This window comes from Prorops nasuta, unplaced genomic scaffold (genome assembly GCF_024137725.1).
Source record: "Prorops nasuta isolate Cenicafe-Biocafe unplaced genomic scaffold, Cenicafe_Pnas_1.2 PNAS00009, whole genome shotgun sequence".
In the NCBI taxonomy this organism is placed as follows: domain Eukaryota; kingdom Metazoa; phylum Arthropoda; class Insecta; order Hymenoptera; family Bethylidae; genus Prorops; species Prorops nasuta.
The window spans coordinates 6382343-6403108 of NW_027116806.1; the positions used below are offsets into that span (position 1 = coordinate 6382343).

At 31.2% G+C, this 20766-nt stretch overlaps 3 protein-coding genes across 3 annotated transcripts; 1 reads left to right on the top strand and 2 right to left on the bottom strand.

Annotated features, from left to right (window-relative positions):
- Nucleotides 1-649: 649 nt before the first annotated feature.
- On the bottom strand, nt 650-10422 carry Khc (kinesin heavy chain). Its single transcript, XM_066731714.1, has 13 exons — nt 9995-10422; nt 9334-9475; nt 9085-9258; nt 8736-9004; nt 8409-8655; nt 8097-8333; nt 7287-7633; nt 7003-7206; nt 6518-6658; nt 5969-6439; nt 5679-5882; nt 4874-5168; nt 650-4217 (listed from the first exon to the last, which is right to left on the bottom strand). Exons 1-13 carry the CDS (start codon nt 10151-10153, stop codon nt 4132-4134), a joined length of 2976 nt encoding a protein of 991 aa, XP_066587811.1. The 5' UTR covers nt 10154-10422; the 3' UTR covers nt 650-4131.
- Nucleotides 10423-11419: 997 nt separating this feature from the next.
- LOC136776211 (uncharacterized) lies at nt 11420-17127 on the bottom strand. Its single transcript, XM_066731591.1, has 18 exons — nt 16930-17127; nt 16620-16672; nt 16319-16538; nt 15897-16147; nt 15620-15787; nt 15325-15551; nt 15036-15246; nt 14759-14904; nt 14435-14664; nt 14143-14282; nt 13980-14045; nt 13775-13921; nt 13381-13579; nt 13056-13283; nt 12694-12975; nt 12191-12475; nt 11906-12119; nt 11420-11840 (listed from the first exon to the last, which is right to left on the bottom strand). Exons 1-18 carry the CDS (start codon nt 16945-16947, stop codon nt 11560-11562), a joined length of 3366 nt encoding a protein of 1121 aa, XP_066587688.1. The 5' UTR covers nt 16948-17127; the 3' UTR covers nt 11420-11559.
- Nucleotides 17128-17844: 717 nt separating this feature from the next.
- Nucleotides 17845-20581, top strand: LOC136776274 (voltage-dependent anion-selective channel-like). The gene is made up of 6 exons (XM_066731688.1): nt 17845-17991; nt 18614-18933; nt 19016-19137; nt 19434-19542; nt 19777-19985; nt 20069-20581. Exons 2-6 carry the CDS (start codon nt 18614-18616, stop codon nt 20158-20160), a joined length of 852 nt encoding a protein of 283 aa, XP_066587785.1. The 5' UTR covers nt 17845-17991; the 3' UTR covers nt 20161-20581.
- Nucleotides 20582-20766: the final 185 nt, after the last annotated feature.

Consider the following 20766-nt stretch of genomic DNA (forward strand, 5'->3'; position numbering starts at 1 on the left):
TAATATGCTTCTCCATGATGATCGAATAGAGATTGTCGAGATAAGCCCTGTAAAATTTTAATGCTAATAACTTCACTACATGAAGTAAGTAAGAATTGTTTCTTGAAAATTATAATATACGTACCTCGTTTTTCAATTTATTTTCCCTCATAGTAAAATGATCACTTAGTCGATATGAAGCATATGAAGGAGCTTCACGATGTTCCGTATCCTTGAATATTTTCTTATCAGATGATGGGCTTTTCTTATTTATAACTCGATTTTCAAACCAATTACCTACCAAAACTTTCGAGCTATAACGATTTACGGGAAGGAAAAGTCCACGAGTGTCCTCTCTGGGTGGGAAATATTTTGCTTTCAAATCCGTAAACGAATCAAAATTTTGTTTTTCATAAGAGGTGTCGTTTAAAGTAGGTTGTACTATTTCCATATTTGATCATTAAATTTATAATGTGGTCCAGTAACAAGGATAAGAAAGTCAATTAAATTGCAAAATACAATTTTAATTCATCAGAATAAAAAACAAAATAATAACAAATGACATACATACATATTATCGATAGGAACATATGTAAAATGTTGACTACAGGTGAAATACGTTTAAATTATTTTTAAGAGATGCAAGATATATTTTATTTCAGATATAATATATATTTTAAATTGTTTATTTTTTTCAGCCATATTTTTATGCATTCATAATTTTACATATTGACTCGTACAATTAAGCTTTCTAAAATTAGAATCTCATTAATTATAAACACCGAATTTAATATTATTGCGTGGAAATTTATCGAATTTGTATATTACCAGGGTATATTAAAAGCCAATCGCACCTTAAAATTTATCTTCCTTATCTTGCAATATTTAAAGTATTTGAACAATAGCAAAATTTTAATTTAGCGTGGTAAGCAATTTTACAATTCTTTTTAAATAGTCTACAAATCATTTGAAGAAAGTTTCGTTTTATTCGTAGTTCGATAGCATTGCTTTAACAAGCTGTGATGTTTGTTTTGTATTTTATATTTGTAATAAAGCACTTTCTCTTATGCAGAATCAAGATGATTCTTATTATAACATTTAAATAATATTGAGACTGTATATAAATTTAAAGCTTTACATATATCGTTACTGTCAGCTATTTTATACTAGTCATTGGACGACTTTTCTATACATGTAGATAATTTAGTTTAAAATCTAATATTAATCAATGCATACATGAGAAATGAAATTACAAGCAGCTGGCTAGAGAGCTCGTTCTTATTTCATAAGTTTACCTACAAGTAGAAAAATCGACCCAAACTGTTTTAGATAAGGTGGATCTGAATTCTGTGCATGAGGAGCTCTGAAAGAACTACTTACAAAAAGATCATTTTATAAAAAAATCATGAATTTTTGTCTTAGAATTACTTCATGAAACTATTATTTTGCTCTTCCTTTGAAATCCCGAACGTAGTAGAAAAAACTAATTAAGTCTAGTTGCACAAGAATAATCTCATTATTTCTAATAAAAAATAAATTTACTTACGGTAGAATACATTTAAATATGAATCTTGAATTGTTTCGGTGAAACATTTAATCGAGGCTTTAACTGAAAAATATGTTATTTATGTATATTTTGTAAATGTTTAAAAAATATGTGACCTTTCAAATTTTAAGAACTGTGTAAAAGAATGTTTACTTTCCGGAAAAATATATTAAACAACGAATTTTCGAAGACGACATCGTTCCCTCGACGAGGATGGGTTAATAAGAGAGTATCCTATGTGTTTCACGCAAAGGAGACCAACGATTTGTTAAGTTAGATGTTGCTAAGTGTTCTACAGTAAATAGAGAACTCTTACATATTTAATAACATAGAATCGCAAAGACAATAATGGTTTGAATCAATTTCCTCTTTCACAGTGTCCAGCTTTGTGTGTATTTTGAGCTATTACTTGAAATATTTTTAACAAAGAAACAATTGAAAACAGAGCATTGAAAAAATGCGATACCTATTTATAAGGACTCTCGGTTATTTAACACGGTTTAATCGTGGTTCCATTCATACTATTAATACGAATAGTGTGTGGATTTATTCTGTCCAGTCTTCGATTGTTCAATTTAGTCACAAGGATAATTTATCGTATTGATAAAACCGTGCGAAAAACCGATAGTGTCTGGAGCTTCTGAGACTATATTTAAGCAAAATTCATATTTTACTTTAGAATAAGCTTTTAATGTTTTAGTCAATTTAATGCCTGAAAACCTACAATTCCACAATCTTAGTATAATGATCAATACCGCACAGTGCAGTAAATTCTTAGTATGTAGAAATAGTATTTTTGACAGTCTATAAAAATAAATATTGATGGTAACTTAGAGATAAAGTTATAAATGTGCGGTATTGCACTAACCGATAGACTGATTATTTAACTATAATATATTTATTTTTTAATGATTAGTTAGATGCATTAAATTGTAATACAGAGTTTGTACAGACAATTGTATAGTATACGCAAATCCATCCTCTGGACTAAATAGGCTTCGATACCAGTATTGTAACTTTAACAATACAAGTATATTTATGCTGTCTGTACCAGTAGAATATTTTTTGAAATGCCGAATTAATGCAACCAAAACGGATTGATCACATGTATATACACCGATCAAAATTATGAACCATTGCGTTCATTATACATTTCGCATTCTTTTCTGCTTCTTGGCTAATACAAATACATACTTTCTATCACAAAAGTTGAAAATGAGAAGTTGATGAATAAAATAATATAAATAAGCTCGTGAAACATGCACCTTATTGTTATTGCTAAAACATTTAAGTTTTTATGCAATATTATATATTTATTTATTCAAGACTTCAACCTTGCTATAAGTATTAATAATTATTTGCAATAGAGTTGCCGATATCTATAAATTATGGATTTTGTTACTAGATAGAATCTATAAAAATATTTATTTCACATTAAATTAGTAATCACTAATCAATAAAGTAATGTGCCTCACAAAATATACGAAGTACAAAAAGGGCACGTAACTTTAAATGCTTATCATAAATAGAAGCCCTATAAATAAATATATATGATAAAAATTAAAATTAATTCTTTTAATGTACATTTACCATGGTGCACAGATAACGTCAATGATATTAGAAAAATTAATTCAAAACCTACTTTAGAAATTAGGAACTGAAGCGGAGTTTATGCATAGCTTTTTAATGGACAGATTCAAAATTGATAATTTTTTCACGATTCTACTGTAGCATTAAGAAATGATATCCGTGGATATAATAGGTATGATTGTACCGTTAAAACACCAATAGGATCTTTTAAAAATAAAAAGCATAATTTCTGTGCGTTTTATATCTATTTGAGAGCCTCTCGTGTGACAATGAGTAACCAATAATAAATTAAATTACTTAATAAGCATGAATAGATGAATGCGGCTAATATTTGACTATACTGAAATAGACTTTAGGTGAAGACTCGAAAAAGATTGTTCTCTTCCTTCTTTTAAACAACGTAACTCCTTTTAAAATAGAGATTTTACCTTGAACATATGGTAGATAGCTTAATGCACTTAATATACTTAAGTGAGCCCTCCATGCATGTTCAATTTTATTATAATTTAGAAAGATTGATACATTGCTTAATAAAATTAAGAGAAGAAATATGATTCTTAGAATTACAAACACTTATAAGCCACAATCATTCACATAAGTTTTTGTCCTGTTTGTATTTGAGAACTGCATGTCCAATAACGATTTTATGCCAATTATTGGCATTTCTTATTAATTTAAAATGTATTAATGTTTTCTTTAGCTACTAACCTTAAAAATTCAAACGCATCGAAATACAGTAAATTTTCTATAATCACTTATCATATTGCAAAATTATAAAAATAATAAGGTAAATTTTAAATTATATGAATATTCTATTTGTAACTTATGAAATTCACTAGGTCATATTTTTTGCAAAGGTTTTAACATACGCAATTCGATCATCCCACCCTATTTACAATTTAATTGGACATGCAGATTTCTTTTAATATAGTTAACATTAATACGCTTATATTAGTATACCTAAGCACAACTTGTTGAAAAAAATAGAAAGAATTACTGGTGCTTTTTAAATACGCCTATTGTTTAGTTAATATATAGCGCAAATTACTTGCCAAACTAGCATTGTTTTTCTCATCGTTGAAAGCGTTCTTGCCTTCACTTTCTGTAAAAGTGAAGAATTTTAGACTCATCTTCTTGTTAATTTGAATCTAACTTTGACGATATGCTTTTCATCTTAAAAACTGTCTATTTTGCTTTAGGAGATAATGACCATTTAAATAGCATTTTTCAACAGTAAATGTATAAAAGACATTAACATTTGATATAACAGTATTAGCTATCAGCTTCAGATGAATAGCAAATCTATTATATAGATAAAATAAATTAAAAATACTAATATGGATTAATCCGACATAGATTTAATCTGAAATTAAGCAATCTATAAAGCAAACATAACGCATAATTATTTATAAAAATCATCGTCGCAAGGTTTGTTCGCTTTTTACATATTCAATATTATCAAATTATTGCCTATACCCCGTAACAGCTCTATAATTGAATGCTACGTAGATGTTGTTTATGTTCTTGTTTTTCAAAAATATCGATCCACTTACTATATAGTGCAGAGTGATCTGGAGCAACGCCTTTTGTACAAAACCGAACAAACCCACGATTTGAGAATCACAATGCAGTACTTAATTAAGCTGATCTAAAAACAAAATAAAAATATTCATAAATAAAATATAACTATATATAAATAGAATTTCTTAAATTATAATATCTATGCATTAGAATATAGTGGAAAGATTTCATTGTTACCTGTTTTTCCGGTTCTTATTGTATTAACGTTACTCAAATGATGCTGACCAGCTCTAATTGGTTTGGCAATCTGTGCACTAGGTCCACGACGTACCAAATTTTTCTGTCTAACAGCTTCCTTAATCCTATCTACTTCGAACTGATAACGTTTTCGATCACGCATTGCACCTTCTTTGGCATCACGTAATGCAGTTTCTAAAGCCTTTACACGTTCCATCGTTGCTCTAAGTCTCTTCTCTAATTTAGGCAACTCACAACGCAAATCCGCATTGTCCCTCACTAACTGTTTATGAACCTAATTTAAATAAATATGATACAATTATAAATCATGTATGCAGTATTATAAAATTATGGTTTCAAATAAACTATCATAGTTACAAAAAATTTTAGCTTCAATGGGATATTTCCTACCGATCTTACAGAGCAAAACACGTATTAGTGATACGGCATTATTTGACGACTGGTTTCATGTTCATTATATCATTTTAATGACGCCAAGAGCTGCTATTTTAGTAAAATAGTAGGAATTTCAAAAATACAATTTATATTATTTTTTTAACAACGGTATTTGTTTGTTTCATTTTTGATAATCTATTTTACTAAAAAGAGCAGTTCGTTACGACACTGAAATGTTTTAATGAACTTCAAACTGATCGTAATATAGGGCAGTATCGCTGACACTCATTTTCGGATTTTGCTGTGTAGCAGCGGTATGAGGAATTCCTTTAAAATATATTATTAAGAAATGTCTTATGATAAAATGCTACGAGTACACGCTAAGTATATTTATAAAATTTCTACTAACCTTCGTGAGCTGATCCAGATTATTTTCTAAGAAAGAAATCTTTTGCTTTTGAGCAAGCGATCCAGAATCATCTTCATTTTCATCAGTTGCATTTGAACGTTTCATTCTATTTTGCAAATCTTGAACAAACATTTTCCGTAGGTTATGTAGCGACTGCAATTCTTTCATTATTGTATCTTCAAGAGCCTTAAGATCCGTCTTGGCCTAAAATTGAAAATATATTACATTATTAATATTGTTATATACTTTCTGAAATTCACAAAGAATTAAAACCAAAATATCTTAATTACCTGTCTCTTTCGATCACTTCGCAACATATATTCTTGTAATTTGACTGTTTTGTTAGCTTCTTCCTGCTTAAGGCGCTCGTAATCAGCCTGCATTTGCTGATGAGCCAATGCAAATTTCTGATTTAAATCTTTAAGTTCATTTAAATGTTCCTGTTTCTTGGCTATGTCATCTCTAAGCATAGTCACTTGCTTCTGATGTGCATCATGCAGTTGATCCATTTGTTCTTCTAAAGCTATTCTCATTTTCGTTGCAGCTTCCTTCTCTTCAGCTTTTTCCTTATTAGTAACAGCATGTACTTGTTCAGCTGCCTTCAATTTAGCACATTCTTCACGAAGTGAATCTACATCTTCTTCAAGGGTTCGTTTCTTTATTTCAGCCTCTTTCATTGATTCTGTTAATGTTTGCATACGTGCTTCATGTTGAGAAATTAATAGTCGACAATCCGCTAAATCCTTTTCATATTGGGATATCTAAAATATAACAAAAATAATTTACACGTGTACAACAATTATATTGAACTTTTTTTTCAAACTCTTCGTCTCTTTTACCTTCTTATTACTGTCAATTTGAAAACTTTCAAGTCCTTGACAACGCTGTACTAAATTCCGTACTTCTGATTTCATTTTGTTAATAAAAAGTCTAGCAACAGTAAACTCTTCTTCTAATTTACCATTACTTTCAGGTGCGATCTGTAAGATATAAATTACTTAAGTATTGTGAAATAGTGTAGTGTCCATTAAAATTCGAATATATGTTAGCGTAGTGTGTATTAAGATATGGCCGAAATATGTATGTGTGTATAATTTAAGTTCTAACTGAACAATATAATGTACATATGATTTCTGAAACGTTCAAAAATATTTGAAATTTTAACGGCTATAGTCAGTCAAATGCGGGATGCCAAAGAAGCCTTATGTTAATCAAGAAATTACTGAATAAAATAATAGACTTTATCTTTTACAACTTGTTATCAAGACTATACCGAATTCATTGACATTTTATTCGCGAAGAGAAATATTGTATAGATTATTACCTTTAAATTCTCATCGCCACCAATAGCAACGCCAATTTCTGTTAAGTCTTTTAAAAAGTTGGACAGCATATCTTCTACACGTTTTCTTTGATGAGTAGACATATCACGTAATTGCTGTAACTCAGTTGCAGTAGTGTTTAGTGCTGCTTGTTTTGCCAAAAGCTCTTCTGCCAGAGATTCTTGCTCTTTGTTCTTTAATTCCACCTGTAATTGCATAAACTATTTACTTTAGTTTATAAATATTAATTACAGAGTTATATGCAACTTGCAGTTATTCTGCTTACCTCTTGTGATTTCTGGTCGTAATTTACAGCTAATTCTTCTAAAGCTTGTAAAACTTCTTTAACTTCTTCTTTAGCACTTTCGTTCTCTTGTTGAATACGATTCATTTCTTCTTGCAGCTGCTCATAATCTCTTCTTGTAGCAGCAATCAACTCAACTTGCTCTTCCATCTGCTCCTTTAATTTTTCGACGAACTGCGATTGCTGATTAATTTCTTCGTCTTTGTCATCAAGTTGTTGATATAATCTCTCGCATTCTTCTTCCAATTTTTGTCGTTCTTCATTTGATAGTGAGCCGGCCATAAGACCTCCACCCGGGGTAGCCGGAATCGGTCCATCGTCAATTTTAACTGAAAAAACCAGTCTTAAGTAAGCTTGTGAGTCCAGCTTTAGTTAATACTATATTTCTATTCAAAAAAGTTAATATTATACATAAGGCAATAGAATCATTATTGCATATATTATATAAATAATAAAATAAAATCTAAAATTACGTAATTTCATACACAACAGCCGTTCAATTACAGCTCTTACCATCTTCAAGCCTAGCCCTAATACAAAGTAATTAATTATTTTAATTAATCTTTAATTCGAGATTTGGCTATTACTAAATATCAGCAGAAAAATTTGGATACAATCTGTCAAATTTGTAAATTAATGTCTATATTTAAAATTGGAGTACAAGAGTTATTTTAATATAATCAATTTTTCCACCTGAAATTTTCAGGCTGGCAGTAATTGGTGGCCATGGTATAAACTTAAAGCTTTTGAGTATAAGTGCAAGTAATCTTAAATGGTGGGATGTGTATTTACCTTCAACAGAAGCAATGATAGGTGTAGTGACATCAGGACCTTCAACTAGACTAACTTGCTCCTCTGGTTTCACAGTTTCTCCTTGACGCCAGCGAGACAACTCAGATTCCAATTTTTCTACCTTTCCTTTCAGTCTTGCCGCCTTTTCTTTTTCCCGTTCATATCGTCGCTTCCATTCTTCGGCCGTTAATTCCTCATTGACACATACCACATTCTTAATAGTCTTAGCACGCTTGCCTGAATGAAAAATATTTTACATTGAAATGAAAGACTAAAAACCTACTGTAAATAGAAATAAAATCAATATATTACCAAAATCTAAAGTCGATTTTGTTTCTGATTCATTAAAGCTAGCTGGAGAACAACAAATAATAATTGTAGTCCTAGCATTACCACCCAAAGATTCTTGCAATATTCGAGTTAGTTTAGAATCACGATAAGGAATGTGAGTTTTATTGCCATCAGCTAGGGCAGAAATTACATTTCCTAGTGCAGATAGTGATTTATTGATATTCTTAGCTTCATCTAGAACTGTCCCTTCGGCTCCTGTTTTAGAAACCTAAATTTTTTCATTTAAAATAGAAGTTAAAAAATATAGCTTTATAGTCAATAAATACGTTATAATTTGCAAAAACTTACCTTTTCTGAACCAGCTAAATCAACCAAATATAACTTTCCTGAAAGTTTCTTTTGATTTTCTAAATTTTCTTGCTTAACATTAATTAAGAAAACTGAATGAGATCGGGAGCTATGTTCATTCATATTTGTTACTGCAATGTGTCGATTAGATTTTCCTTCTTCTATAACTTCAAATACTTCTTCTGGACTAGACACAAATCGTTCAGTAGCTCCTTTTACAAATGGAACACGATTTTTGTCTTCATGTACACTCAAGTTGACCTTGGAGACTAAAATAAAAATATTTCAACTTTAATATGTTTATATTATTTGTTTCTGAAAATGAGCATAATATATTTTTTAGGTATACCATCAAGAAGATCTCTAATTTTATCCATATAAATTTCAAAATAAGACACTTTGATATGGAATTCCAAATTTTCTTCCATACCATAAATATGATTAAAAATATCATTAACGATTCTTGGTATAATTCCTTGTTTATTTGGATCCCCAATAACTCCTTCCATCGTATGTGTTTTTCCTAAAAAAAAGAATAGTAATGAATGTTTTTCATAATATTACAATTACTATAATATGTTTAATTATTTCAGCATACCAGAAGAAGTTTGACCATAAGCAAATATGGTTCCATTATAGCCTGCCAAAACATCCGTAACAATAGACTTAGCTGCTTCATTATAAACTTTGTCTTGTGTTGCATTTGGTTTAAATACTTTATCAAAAAGATAGACTTTGCCCTAGAGAAGCAATATATGAAAACATGATTTTGTTGTTTACCAATTGGTCATCTATTAATTATTTAATAAATTAATGTTCATGTTAATTAATTAATTTAACAAAAAAATTAAGAAATCAATTATATTAATGGAAATGAAAATAAATTAGGCAAACAGAAAAGTTATTTCCTAATATAGTTGTAAGATAAGAGGTATGTTGTAAACAGAGTTATGTTTTTTAAAGTATGTAATAATCCTGTAACTTGTGCCAAAAAAAAGAATACAATATTCATTTTTGGAGAATGTACAGGTACTATGGTGAACCAGTAATCTTCACATAGGGGAAATAAAAGTACTATTTTGTATGAATTATTCAGGGGCAAAAGAATGCATAGTAAGTCATGAATGATATGAAAATAAAAAAAATGACTTTATTTTTTATAGTGACCCTTATTTTGATACATTGTTATATGTAAACGTTGTACAAACGACTAAGTTAAAAACTATAAATGAAATGAAATGCAGTTGAAAAGAACATACCCCTATTGAGATGCAATTCTCTTCACCACCAGTTGGAAACTTGACAATAAATTTAGATCCTGCTTTTTCCTCAGAATCATTTAAAGGTCTAAATCTGCACACCACTTTAATACTATCCTCTGCGGCAATTTCTCGTTCTCTTGGCGTCTCCATTGCCATTGTTTGGTCAATTCCGTGATTATGTTACAGCACTAAACTTTCGTATTTGTTATACTTAAAAGTGATCCTCGGGTGTTTACAGGGCACATAAGTGATGAGTCAAACATGTAGAACACCGCATAAAGAACTAATACTTTACTTCTGTCAGAAACTACAATCCTTCCGCATATAGCAAGATGGCTGCCCTAGCCTGGCTGCCAATGGCTGCCAATAGCTGTGTTGGTGCCTATGCGCCTTATGCGTGTGTGCTGTGCACCGTATCCGTGTGCCTGTAGCTGGTGCGGCTGGTGGCTCTGCTGCCTCTGCTTCCTTTCTGCTCATGCTGCCCATGCTGGGCCCTGCTGGCATTGATGATTTTCAAGTAGAAAGTACAGTGTGCGCGTGCGAAAATAACGTAGGAGGAGTAGGAAGCACTAGGAGGGCGTTATATCTCTTTTATATGACTAAAAGTAGAATAAAAACATTAAAAAAATTCATATGAATACATTTATACATAAAATGCTAATAAAAAAATCAAAATTTCTCTTTAAAATTTTGATAATAACTAAATAAATATAAATTATTGGACGTATGTGCAACGGCTATCGGGGTCTAAGCTTTAATTATATTATTCATTTGATGTTACACAGATTCTCGTATATTTCTTAAAAAAAACCTAAAATCCGTAGAACATAATTATTTTTCTCGCTTGCATTATTTTTAATTTTTTTTAAGATTACAGATTTTATATAACTGTGACTGTGATGGCCCATTAGTCACATTACTCATGAGTGTTTCTCAAATTTATACTACAATGCCAGCTCTTCTACGAAATGATTCTGAAAGTAACAATTTGTATAAATGTACAGAGTTATAACTTTTTTAAAGAATCGAATATCATTAAATCGATAAAAATAATTACTTTAAACTATAATTTCATAAAATATAAATTTTAAAAATTTATATACAATTTAAGATTGACTGCTCTATTCAATACCAGCTTGGATACAAAAAATGTTTAATGTTTCGCAATATTTTATAATTTTATATAATAAAACATTCAAAGGTAATAAAATTAATATAATTTGTATGTCCAAGGCTTTTGCCTTGTTTGTCTTAAAGAAACAGGAGAAATATCTTGATTACAAGAAAAAGGTAGTTCTGATCCAGATTTATAAAGTTTTGATTTGGACAACAGACAACTGATCTGACCTGACCTGACCTGATCCCTATTCCCAAGCTGGACCTAATCCAACCTGAATTAAAACAATTCCAAACGCCATCTAGATACAGAACATTCATCAGTAACTATTATATTGTATGCAGGATGGTCATCTGGTGGGAGAAACGGCGAATTAAATTTAAAAAGCTAGAAATAAGTAATTTACGTGTACGTTCGTAGAAAGCAAAACTAAAAATATTATTATTTATTTCTTTTTTCGCTGCAATGATTTACATTCATTAGCCTCTAAGGATTTCACGTCCATAATGTTTTGATTCAAAAGCTTCAATTCTTGCAAAGCTCTTTTAGCTAATTTTCCTTCCGGTGTAGTTGCAGGCTCCAAAAGCAGCATTGTTAAAGCTTTTTTTAAAATTTGGCTCCCTTCTACAAGTCGAGATGCTAACTCCGAAATAGATATTTCATTTGCCGAATAAGCGCGATTTGCCATTATGATCAATGGTAAATGTATCTCGTATAGCAGTATACCTAAAACATTATTCACAAAAATCAACTATAATTTAAAAAAAAAATAGTCCATTGTTAAGTATTACCTTTCAACCGTGAAATTCCAGGCTCTACTATTTCTAACACAGCATATACTTCCTTGCACAGATCTAGCATTTTTTGAATAATTTTTCTCTGCGGATTAACCGACAGCGATACTTCGTTTCTATAAATAGTCAAAAGTTTTTGTTTTACCGTCAGCATTAAAAAATGATTCGAGTGTAGAGTTCTAGATAGCTTGTTCAAAAGAGCTTCCAGGATCTGTACAAGAACTTTATGTGGCTTCATCGAAATTTTTGTTGGAAATAAGGCGATAAAAAATTATGATTAACCTTTGGATCATCGTTTGGTACATCATTAATAAAATTTCGAGTAATTTCTAAAGTAGTTCGAATAAGCCAACCACTGTAAGTCCGTTGACACTGCCTGCATTGCCATTTAGCATTCTTATCATATGGTCTTATCGACATCGGATCCTCCATCGCCACCAAACCTTTACACCGTGGGCATAATATTGTACTCAGGTGTGAATTCATTTCAAAAGGATCGTTGCACATCTCGCAATCACATTCGAAATATTTTCCTTCTCGAAGATGCTCTTTTCTTTCGGCAGTTCCCTACAAATTTTGACACGATGACCTTGTTATATTGGATAATGATGAAGAGGGCAAAGCTGTTTTTGGCCTTCGCTTAATCACCACGTTTAAGAGCATTGATCTGCCGGCCCGTTCGCCAGGAAGCAGAAGGTAAATCAGTGGCGACTATCCGGAAGCCAAAAATAGTCAAGTAAAAATAATTCAAATAATTTTATTAGATTTATATTTTGGTAGCAAACCAAAAGTGACGATGTATAGTTAAAAAGAATGGCTTCTCCTTGTTCGATTGGCAAACTAGCGTATATAGTCATTTCAAAACTGTCGTCCACTGTCAGGTGTGTGTTTGCTCTGCAATTGTGAGCCATTAAAGCTGCTTCTGTATATAGACCACGTAAAAAGAGTCCGTCTAGACCTCCTGGAGAACGCAGCTCGAATGTATTTACATCCAAGATACCGCACAACTCTTGCAAGACTACTGATTTATTTTCCTCCTCGGGAAGTAGACCAAGATCTTCAATAACCTATGACGTCATTTGAACAATTTTAAATTCACTAGCTTCATTTTTACACGTCGTGTTAATTTCAGAAAAATCCTATATACTTTTACGACATTTATCTCCCGGTCCATCCATACAGCAGTTCCTTTTCTACTCTCCACGTGCGACTGCATACATTTTATCTTTTCCCATATTTCACTTTTTTTATTTTTTAAAAGCCATAATCGTAGTGGCAATAAAATACCCAAAAGTGTCGTACTATTGCTCGAAGACAAGCTTTCGTTTGTTCGAAAAATATCACATTCTTCCTTAGTATGAAAACTTTTCTGCTTCTAAAATATGTATAAAATAATAAAATTTTCTTCGTGGAAAGCTAAATGTTTTATAGGTTTTATTTTATATTAAAAATAAGTTAAACGTGTCGGTTACCTCTTCGCAAGACTTTCCACATAAAGGAGCTACGTTGCATTTCGAGCAAATATAACGTGCATCGGGTCTAAATTTTGGTAATAAAGAAAGACAAGCAAAGCATACAACCTCTTTGTTGAAAGCAGTGGGTCCAACTACAGCTGTTGCTTCACGCACTATAACTTCACCGGGAGCGATATTTCTGGCTGCTACTAAATACCTGTACAGCAATTAATTTTTGTGCAAATAAAAATTTATTTCCTTAATATGAAATATTTTTAATTGTTTCTTCGTTTTGTCTCTGTGATGAATATTTCAAAGTCAAATATTACAACAAAACACATGCGGGCGTACTATGTATATATACTAACGAGCTAAGTTCATATGCAAATTATATTAGCAGAGAAATGTTTACCTTCCCAATTTTTCAGAATGCTGAACGGTATATTTTAAGTTGGAAACAATTGCTTTAGAGCTTTCCTCCACAGGCATGTTCAATGAATGATGTATCAGATTGTTCGTTTGAATGTAGTCTGGATACGCTGGCGAATTTGATACTGGGCTTCGATGTAAGCCACTTTCGCCTCATAGATGCTCGGTGCGTATATTATTATTAGAACTAGTAGACCATTTCGAGCGTATATGCATTTAAGATATTTGCAATGAATGGTTCACTGGGCTTTAATCTGTTTAAAAAAGAAAATAGCAATTTTCTTTTCTCCAAGCATATATGCACACTCTATATTGATTATAATCTGATGTACACTTTTCTTATCTCGTTACTGGGAAACTACGAATAGATAAGAGAAATCAAATATTTGCATAATTTTTATAACGAAAGAATGTTGGTAATGCATGCAAATAGGATGTATTACAATGATTTCTAATGGAATAATTTTTATTGTAAATAAATAAGAGGTTTGCTTTAAAATTAAAAGAGATTTTTATAATGTTATACAAAATAAATTTTATTTAATAATCAGCTTATTAGTTACACAAATAATATCACAAAAAACTAAGATTAAATCTATAATTAAATGTTAATTTTTCTTTGTCAGAACCATATATATTTTCATAAGTCGTTCATTGATTGTTCGAGTTGAATCAATGATTCTTTTGCGATAATACCAATTTGTCCCTCTGGGGTATCCGGAGGCTCCAAAGACAATATTATTGCAGCTTCTTTTAACAATACCGAAGCTTCCGTCATTTTTGACTTTAAGCCTGCGTCATCGATAGTACCAGACGTCCATTGTCCTCTTGCCAAAAATAACAAAGGTGCATGCAACTCGTACAAAGTCATCCCTGCATATATATCATCATTTGTATGAATTTCAGATAAATTTTAGTTTATATTCAGCATGTAAAATAAAAATACAATAAAAGTTTAACACGCAACCTCTTATACGTGAATATCCAGGTTCAACGACATCCAATACTTGTAGCAGCAAACGGCAAATATCAACTTTGTGCTCCAAAACTACGTCTGGTAAATCTTCGATTAAATATTCATTCACACGTCCATATAATTGCGACAACGAATGTCTGGAAAAACAAATTTGTATAATTTATCTTTTCTCCTATATAGTCAGTCCATCCATTTTAATCTCTACTTTCGAAAAAACTGCAAAAATTACGTAATATAAGTGCATGTATACAAGACATTAAATGCTTACCTCAACATTGTCAAAAATGCATGACGAGGATGTAGAACAGAATGATATTTTTTAATAATATTTTCTCTCTCTTCTATACCGTCAGCTTCATCGGCACTAGCGAGAATATCGACTTTTTCTACTTCAGCCTGAATTATTTGAAATACTTTCTTCACAGCTTGCCCACTCGTCGAGAATTCGCATATAGTACATTTCCAAGTGCTTTCGGGATCTATCTCAAATATCAAGACGATCAGTTTTCGATATCACGCGTCCTTCCCTTAAATGACAGAGAGGTGTAAAACATTACCTAGTGAATCCAATGGTAAAACGACACCATTGTCACACTTATTGCATTTCAAAGTGGACATATGGGTTCCCAGTTCGGTAGGATCGGAACATCTTGTACATGCACAGGCAAAATATTTTCCTTCGAGTAGATGTTCTCTCCTCAACATGGTTGGTAAGAGCGAGTGTGTGTAACTTCCATACAGTTCACCTCCTTCCGGAACTGTCGTGGCTGTGCGCAATCGAATTCTATCCAGAAGGTAAATACAGCAATTTTCAACGCAATCATGATCATAATTTTGTATCGAAATACCTACCTGTAATCAGTGGGTGAAACGCTGTGACAAGTATTTGACACGCAAGAATGGTTCATCAAGGCTACAGTAGGATACAAGGCTCTTGCGCTAAATCCTTTCAACGTTCGAACTTCGAAGGTATTGATCTGCAAGATACCGCAAAGTGTTTGAATCTGCTCCTCCGAGAATCTAAAATGGATCATTGTTTTTAGTTAATGTACTCATATCATTAATACTGCAGTGATAATAAGCTTAACATAGTTTCTCGTGTGACTGTATTATATATATCTATATGCACCTATCGAGTTTCAAGCGATTCCTCAAGTACTCAACGATGTTCACGTTATCCAATTTCCATTGATCTCCCTTGCATCTTTTCTGATTGTGAGTCTCCATTGTCTTAACTTCTTCGTTCCATCTATCTGGACTCTTTTCTGATTCCAGTAACAGTCTCAGCGGTGTTATACACTCCAATTGCGGTATTCCGTTTTCATTGGATTCGCTCAAAGCTTGTTCTACGTTAAATTTTTCACCAACTTCCGCAAATACCTTTAAAATAATCGATATCACATTGATACAACTGAGAGTGATTGCATTTCTTAAAACTAAAGATACCATCGGCGGGTCAAATGATGTTAAATTAATAATTTCAAGGACGTCTATATGAAAAATGGTGGGTAGTCTTAGAATTATATTGGATTATTTTAAACGGAGGCTTACCTGACACTCATAGTCTCTGTGTTGAGGTTGGTTTTCGCATTCCGAGTCACAAACGGGCCACCCACATTTTGAGCATAGTGGCTTATCATCGGCAGTTGGCGGCCAAGGCGTGTAACAAGAGAGGCATAAAGAATATGTGAACGCCTTGGGGCCGATCACAAATGGCATTTCCGTGATAATCTCTTCTCCCGCCTCTAAAGCCCTTCCTGCCACCATATATCTAAATATTATTAATTTATTAATTCTAGAATTAAAGTTGTTTACAATGCTATGTCACTCGAAACATAAAATACATAATTACCTGCCAACTTGATCATTTTGCAGAATTTTATAAGCTGGTTTGTCAGAGGAACTCTGAAAAAAAAAATATTATCGATAATTTCTAATATTTGTGTTGCGTATTACCTTGATCTATTTTCTTGTTTATTATATTACATAAAAAAGTTGCATGATTTAAAAACATTTGAAATATTACGGTACTAAGATATATATTTTGCACTAAACTGCGCTTTTATCATAAACTTGCAACTTGTATGATAAATCGATGACACAGTTGTTTTATAATAAAGTTAACTCATTGGTGCATGGTAAATGGAAAAAGAATTGCATACCGATTTTATTTCTGACATGTTCAATTGGATCTAAAAAAGTTGCAAGTGTTTAATCTTCCACGCGTTTCCTTCTGTGTTGCTCGCAACTAAATGTGAAAACAGAAATGTCGACTCTTATATTTATATTAACTGAGTTAATGTATATGGCACCTATCTTGCCAATGGTACAATCTAGATTATACTACGAAGATCTCGACATACTGAGGCTAGAAGCGGGATAACTAGCAAAAGCGCTAGAACAGTCGAGCTGTTGAAGAGCTGCCAGCATATTTTTGGATCATTAAACGTATATAGAAACATCTCAAAGCTTCTCCATTTTCTGTTGCTCGCGGTACGAACCCAGTAGGATGAGTATTTTTCTTCCGTAATTATCTTTAGCATTAATATAATAATTAATACATTAATTATAGTGACCATTCCTATACAAGATTAAAATTGCTTATATTCAATCATAGCTTTATTAGAAGAATATATATACTTATATTCAGTTTTAAATTAATTAATTTCTCCTCAAATTGATAACAGGATTTAACTTCTAGGAAAAATTTTAATTTTTAATAAAACATCTTCACCACAAGTACAAAAAAATTAATTTATTCAATTTTATTGTAACAAATGTTATAAAGCAGTGCGCAAAATGTTATAATAATATGTACTTTTATTCCGAATAGTTTTTAATTTAAATATTTTGACAATTCTGTTTAAATTACATTTATTTATCAGCCTAAAGTATTTCCTCATTTGAAAATTGAGTCAGGAAGATGTTGTATACCGGATATGCGAAAATATAATATTTAATATTATGTTATTTTCAATTTTTACGTACAGTAATTAAAATAAAATCGTTTGATAAAGAAAAGTATTTTCAGTGCACGAATAAATTATTTTATTTAAACAAAAATACAAAATTTGCAGAATCTATCCGTGAACGTTTCCTCTATGTAAGCGCATGCGCTATTACGTTTTCCTGTCCGTTTTAGCGGTGTGGAACATTCCGCAAACGCAATTCTTCAGTGACTGTACCGTACTTTTTCCTGCGCTCCTTCTTTATCACTGAAAAGAGTGAGTATTTTAACGTAATGTCGTTTCCACCAAAGATTCTTCGGTGATGTGAGAAAATGATCTTTAAAGATAAATCATCCATCAATGATAATGTATTTAGATAGCCGGTATTAATATTGAATAGTATAATGTCGCTAGCCGTTGTAACAACGTTCATATTAATCTTTACCCAAGACAAAATTTAACTGTTAAAAGAGTTAAGCACCAAAGAATGATGTATCATACAATTTTACTTAATAAAGCTTTAAGATTGTCAGATATTATAAGTAATAAATTAGGTTACTAGCACGACTGGAAATTGCTCATTTATGCCTTATGTAATAGCTTAGACAGGTCAATACCATTTTCTTTGAAAGTTACACATTGATGAACCACAATTTGTAGAATTTCCGTTGCAATAGAAATACCGTTCGAAAATAAAGGTCAATTCTGTATACAGATAGCTGATATATATATGTATATATATAGTTAAAATAATATTGATTTCATTAAAATTATAAAGAAATTGTCCAATGCTATAAAATATATAATTTATAACAATATCAGAGAGAGTAATATTTGTTATAAAACTTCCTAAGTATAAATAAATTATAAGTAAGAAATTAATTGATTTTTTATTTAGATGGCTCCACCAACTTATAGTGATTTGGGAAAAGAAGCAAGAGATGTAGTTGGCAAAGGATATCATTTTGGCCTTCTGAAATTGGATGTCAAGACCAAAACTGCATCTGGCGTTGAATTTTCTAGTGGTGGTGTTTCTAACCAAGATACTGGCAAAGTATTTGGATCACTAGAAACAAAATATAAAATCAAAGAATATGGATTAACTTTTACTGAGAAATGGAATACTGATAATACCCTTGGGACCGACATTACTATTGCTGATAAATTACTGAACGGTCTTAGCATTGGATGCAGCTGTACTTTCTCTCCTCAAACTGGGTATGGCTTAATGGATGTGAAATTTATAAAATAAGTAAGATTTAAAAAATTACTATTATTTTATTAAGCTCTGTTATTATAGTACAAAAACTGGAAAGTTGAAGACTACTTATAAGCATGAGAATGTATCAGCCACTGCTGATTTTGATCTTAGTCTGACCAGTGGCCCATTAATCAATGCAACAACTGTTATAGGATATCAAGGTATACAATAATTCTTATCTTTAACTTGTAAATCCTGTGGATATACTCCATTCTCCTTCAATCTTTAATGCATAATCAGTTTCGCTGCATTTATTTATAAAATAAAATTTCTTATAGGAACATTGATGTATTTTACATAATGTAACAGCATTGAAATATTTGGTCCAGTTTTCATTCCTTTAATCCCTATACCTTTGTGCTTTCCTTATTCAAGTATAAAACAGGTTGTAGGGATGTAAGTTGCCAGTGCATAACATTATATTAACAATTTCTCATATCCATTAAACATTTTTCAGGCTGGTTAGCTGGTTATCAGGCTTCCTTTGATTCACAGAGAAGTAAAATTACAAAGAATAACTTCGCTCTTGGTTTCACAGCTTCTGATTTTGTTCTTCACACTTTTGTGTGAGTATGATATTTAATACTAACATAATGGATTTTTGATTGTATGTTTAAAAAAAAAACAATTGCTTTATAACTGCATCCATCTCAAATCTAATATTCATAAAAATATTAATTTAATTATAATTTACATAAAATGTGGATATTGTGTACAATTGGTGCTGCATTTGTATTGAAGCACTCTATATGTAACTGAATGCATCCTAAAAAATAATTATTTTTTTTTTTAATATTTAGGGAAAATGGTAGCAATTTTGGGGGCTCTATTTACCATCAGGTAAAACCAGGCCTAGAAGGTGCTATTAATTTAGCTTGGAATTCAAGCAATAATGTTACACAGTACTCACTTGGTACCAAATATAATTTGGACAATGATGCTAGCATTAGAGCTAAAGTTAACTCTCAACTTCAAATAGGATTGGGGTACCAGCAAAAACTTCGGGATGGTATGTTAAATATAAAGTTTATGATTTATTTATAAATGAAAAATGAGTAGTGTAATAAAATTTAATGTTTGAATAATTTGCAGGTGTAACACTAACACTATCTACAAACATTGATGGAAAGAATTTTGGCTCTGGTGGCCACAAAGTTGGTCTTGCCTTAGATCTTGAAGCTTAATTGATTTTAATCAAAGTAAAAACGTGTCCCACTGAATGAGTAAATTATGCCTACCAGGTCATTATAATCGCATGCAGTACATGCTTACAAATTAAAGTATTACCTGTAATGTGTAGATAGACCTATACTTGTTTCGATACTGCCTAGTATCAGTTTTTTTTTCAATAATAGTTAAATCTGAACTTGCAAAACATGTAAAAATAATAAAACTACAAACAACTACAATATTTTATAAAACAAGAACAATGACCATTCTGTATTCGCATACCTCTAGGTACTCTTAGTATTCTGTCTTGTGAAGAGATATTCCATTTTCAACAAGATTAAAAATTATGTTAAATAATATTGTAAAAAGAAAGGGGAACTTATAGTGCGATATGTCATCGCCTTCAATAAAGTTAAATAAAAAGCTCACAAAGAAGTGTTTCATCTTTTATGTATAAAAGATATAACTCGTTATATAGTAGATTAGGATAACATTTTTGTATAACTTTTATTATGTTTTTGCTTTTATCACGGTTTTAAAATCGTACCATACTTATTTAATATGAACTCTGTTCGTTCAGTGTATCAGGTTCAAAAGCGGTTACGTTGTTGAAAAACACT

Excerpts from the sequence above, each read along its gene's own strand:
- Khc (XM_066731714.1), bottom strand. The coding sequence starts at position 10,153 with ATGGCAATGGAGACGCCAAGAGAACGAGAAATTGCCGCAGAGGATAGT. Across the intron at positions 8,656-8,735 it reads ATTTAGCTGGTTCAGAAAAG|GTTTCTAAAACAGGAGCCGA; the intron begins GTAAGTTTTTGC and ends GAAAAAATTTAG. Across the intron at positions 6,440-6,517 it reads AAATTGACAGTAATAAGAAG|ATATCCCAATATGAAAAGGA; the intron begins GTAAAAGAGACG and ends GTTATATTTTAG.
- LOC136776211 (XM_066731591.1), bottom strand. Across the intron at positions 16,539-16,619 it reads CAAAATGATCAAGTTGGCAG|ATATATGGTGGCAGGAAGGG; the intron begins GTAATTATGTAT and ends AATAATATTTAG. Across the intron at positions 15,247-15,324 it reads TTTACCATTGGATTCACTAG|ATCCCGAAAGCACTTGGAAA; the intron begins GTAATGTTTTAC and ends TATTTGAGATAG.
- LOC136776274 (XM_066731688.1), top strand. The coding sequence starts at position 18,614 with ATGGCTCCACCAACTTATAGTGATTTGGGAAAAGAAGCAAGAGATGTA. Across the intron at positions 18,934-19,015 it reads ACTTTCTCTCCTCAAACTGG|TACAAAAACTGGAAAGTTGA; the intron begins GTATGGCTTAAT and ends CTGTTATTATAG. Across the intron at positions 19,138-19,433 it reads AACTGTTATAGGATATCAAG|GCTGGTTAGCTGGTTATCAG; the intron begins GTATACAATAAT and ends AACATTTTTCAG.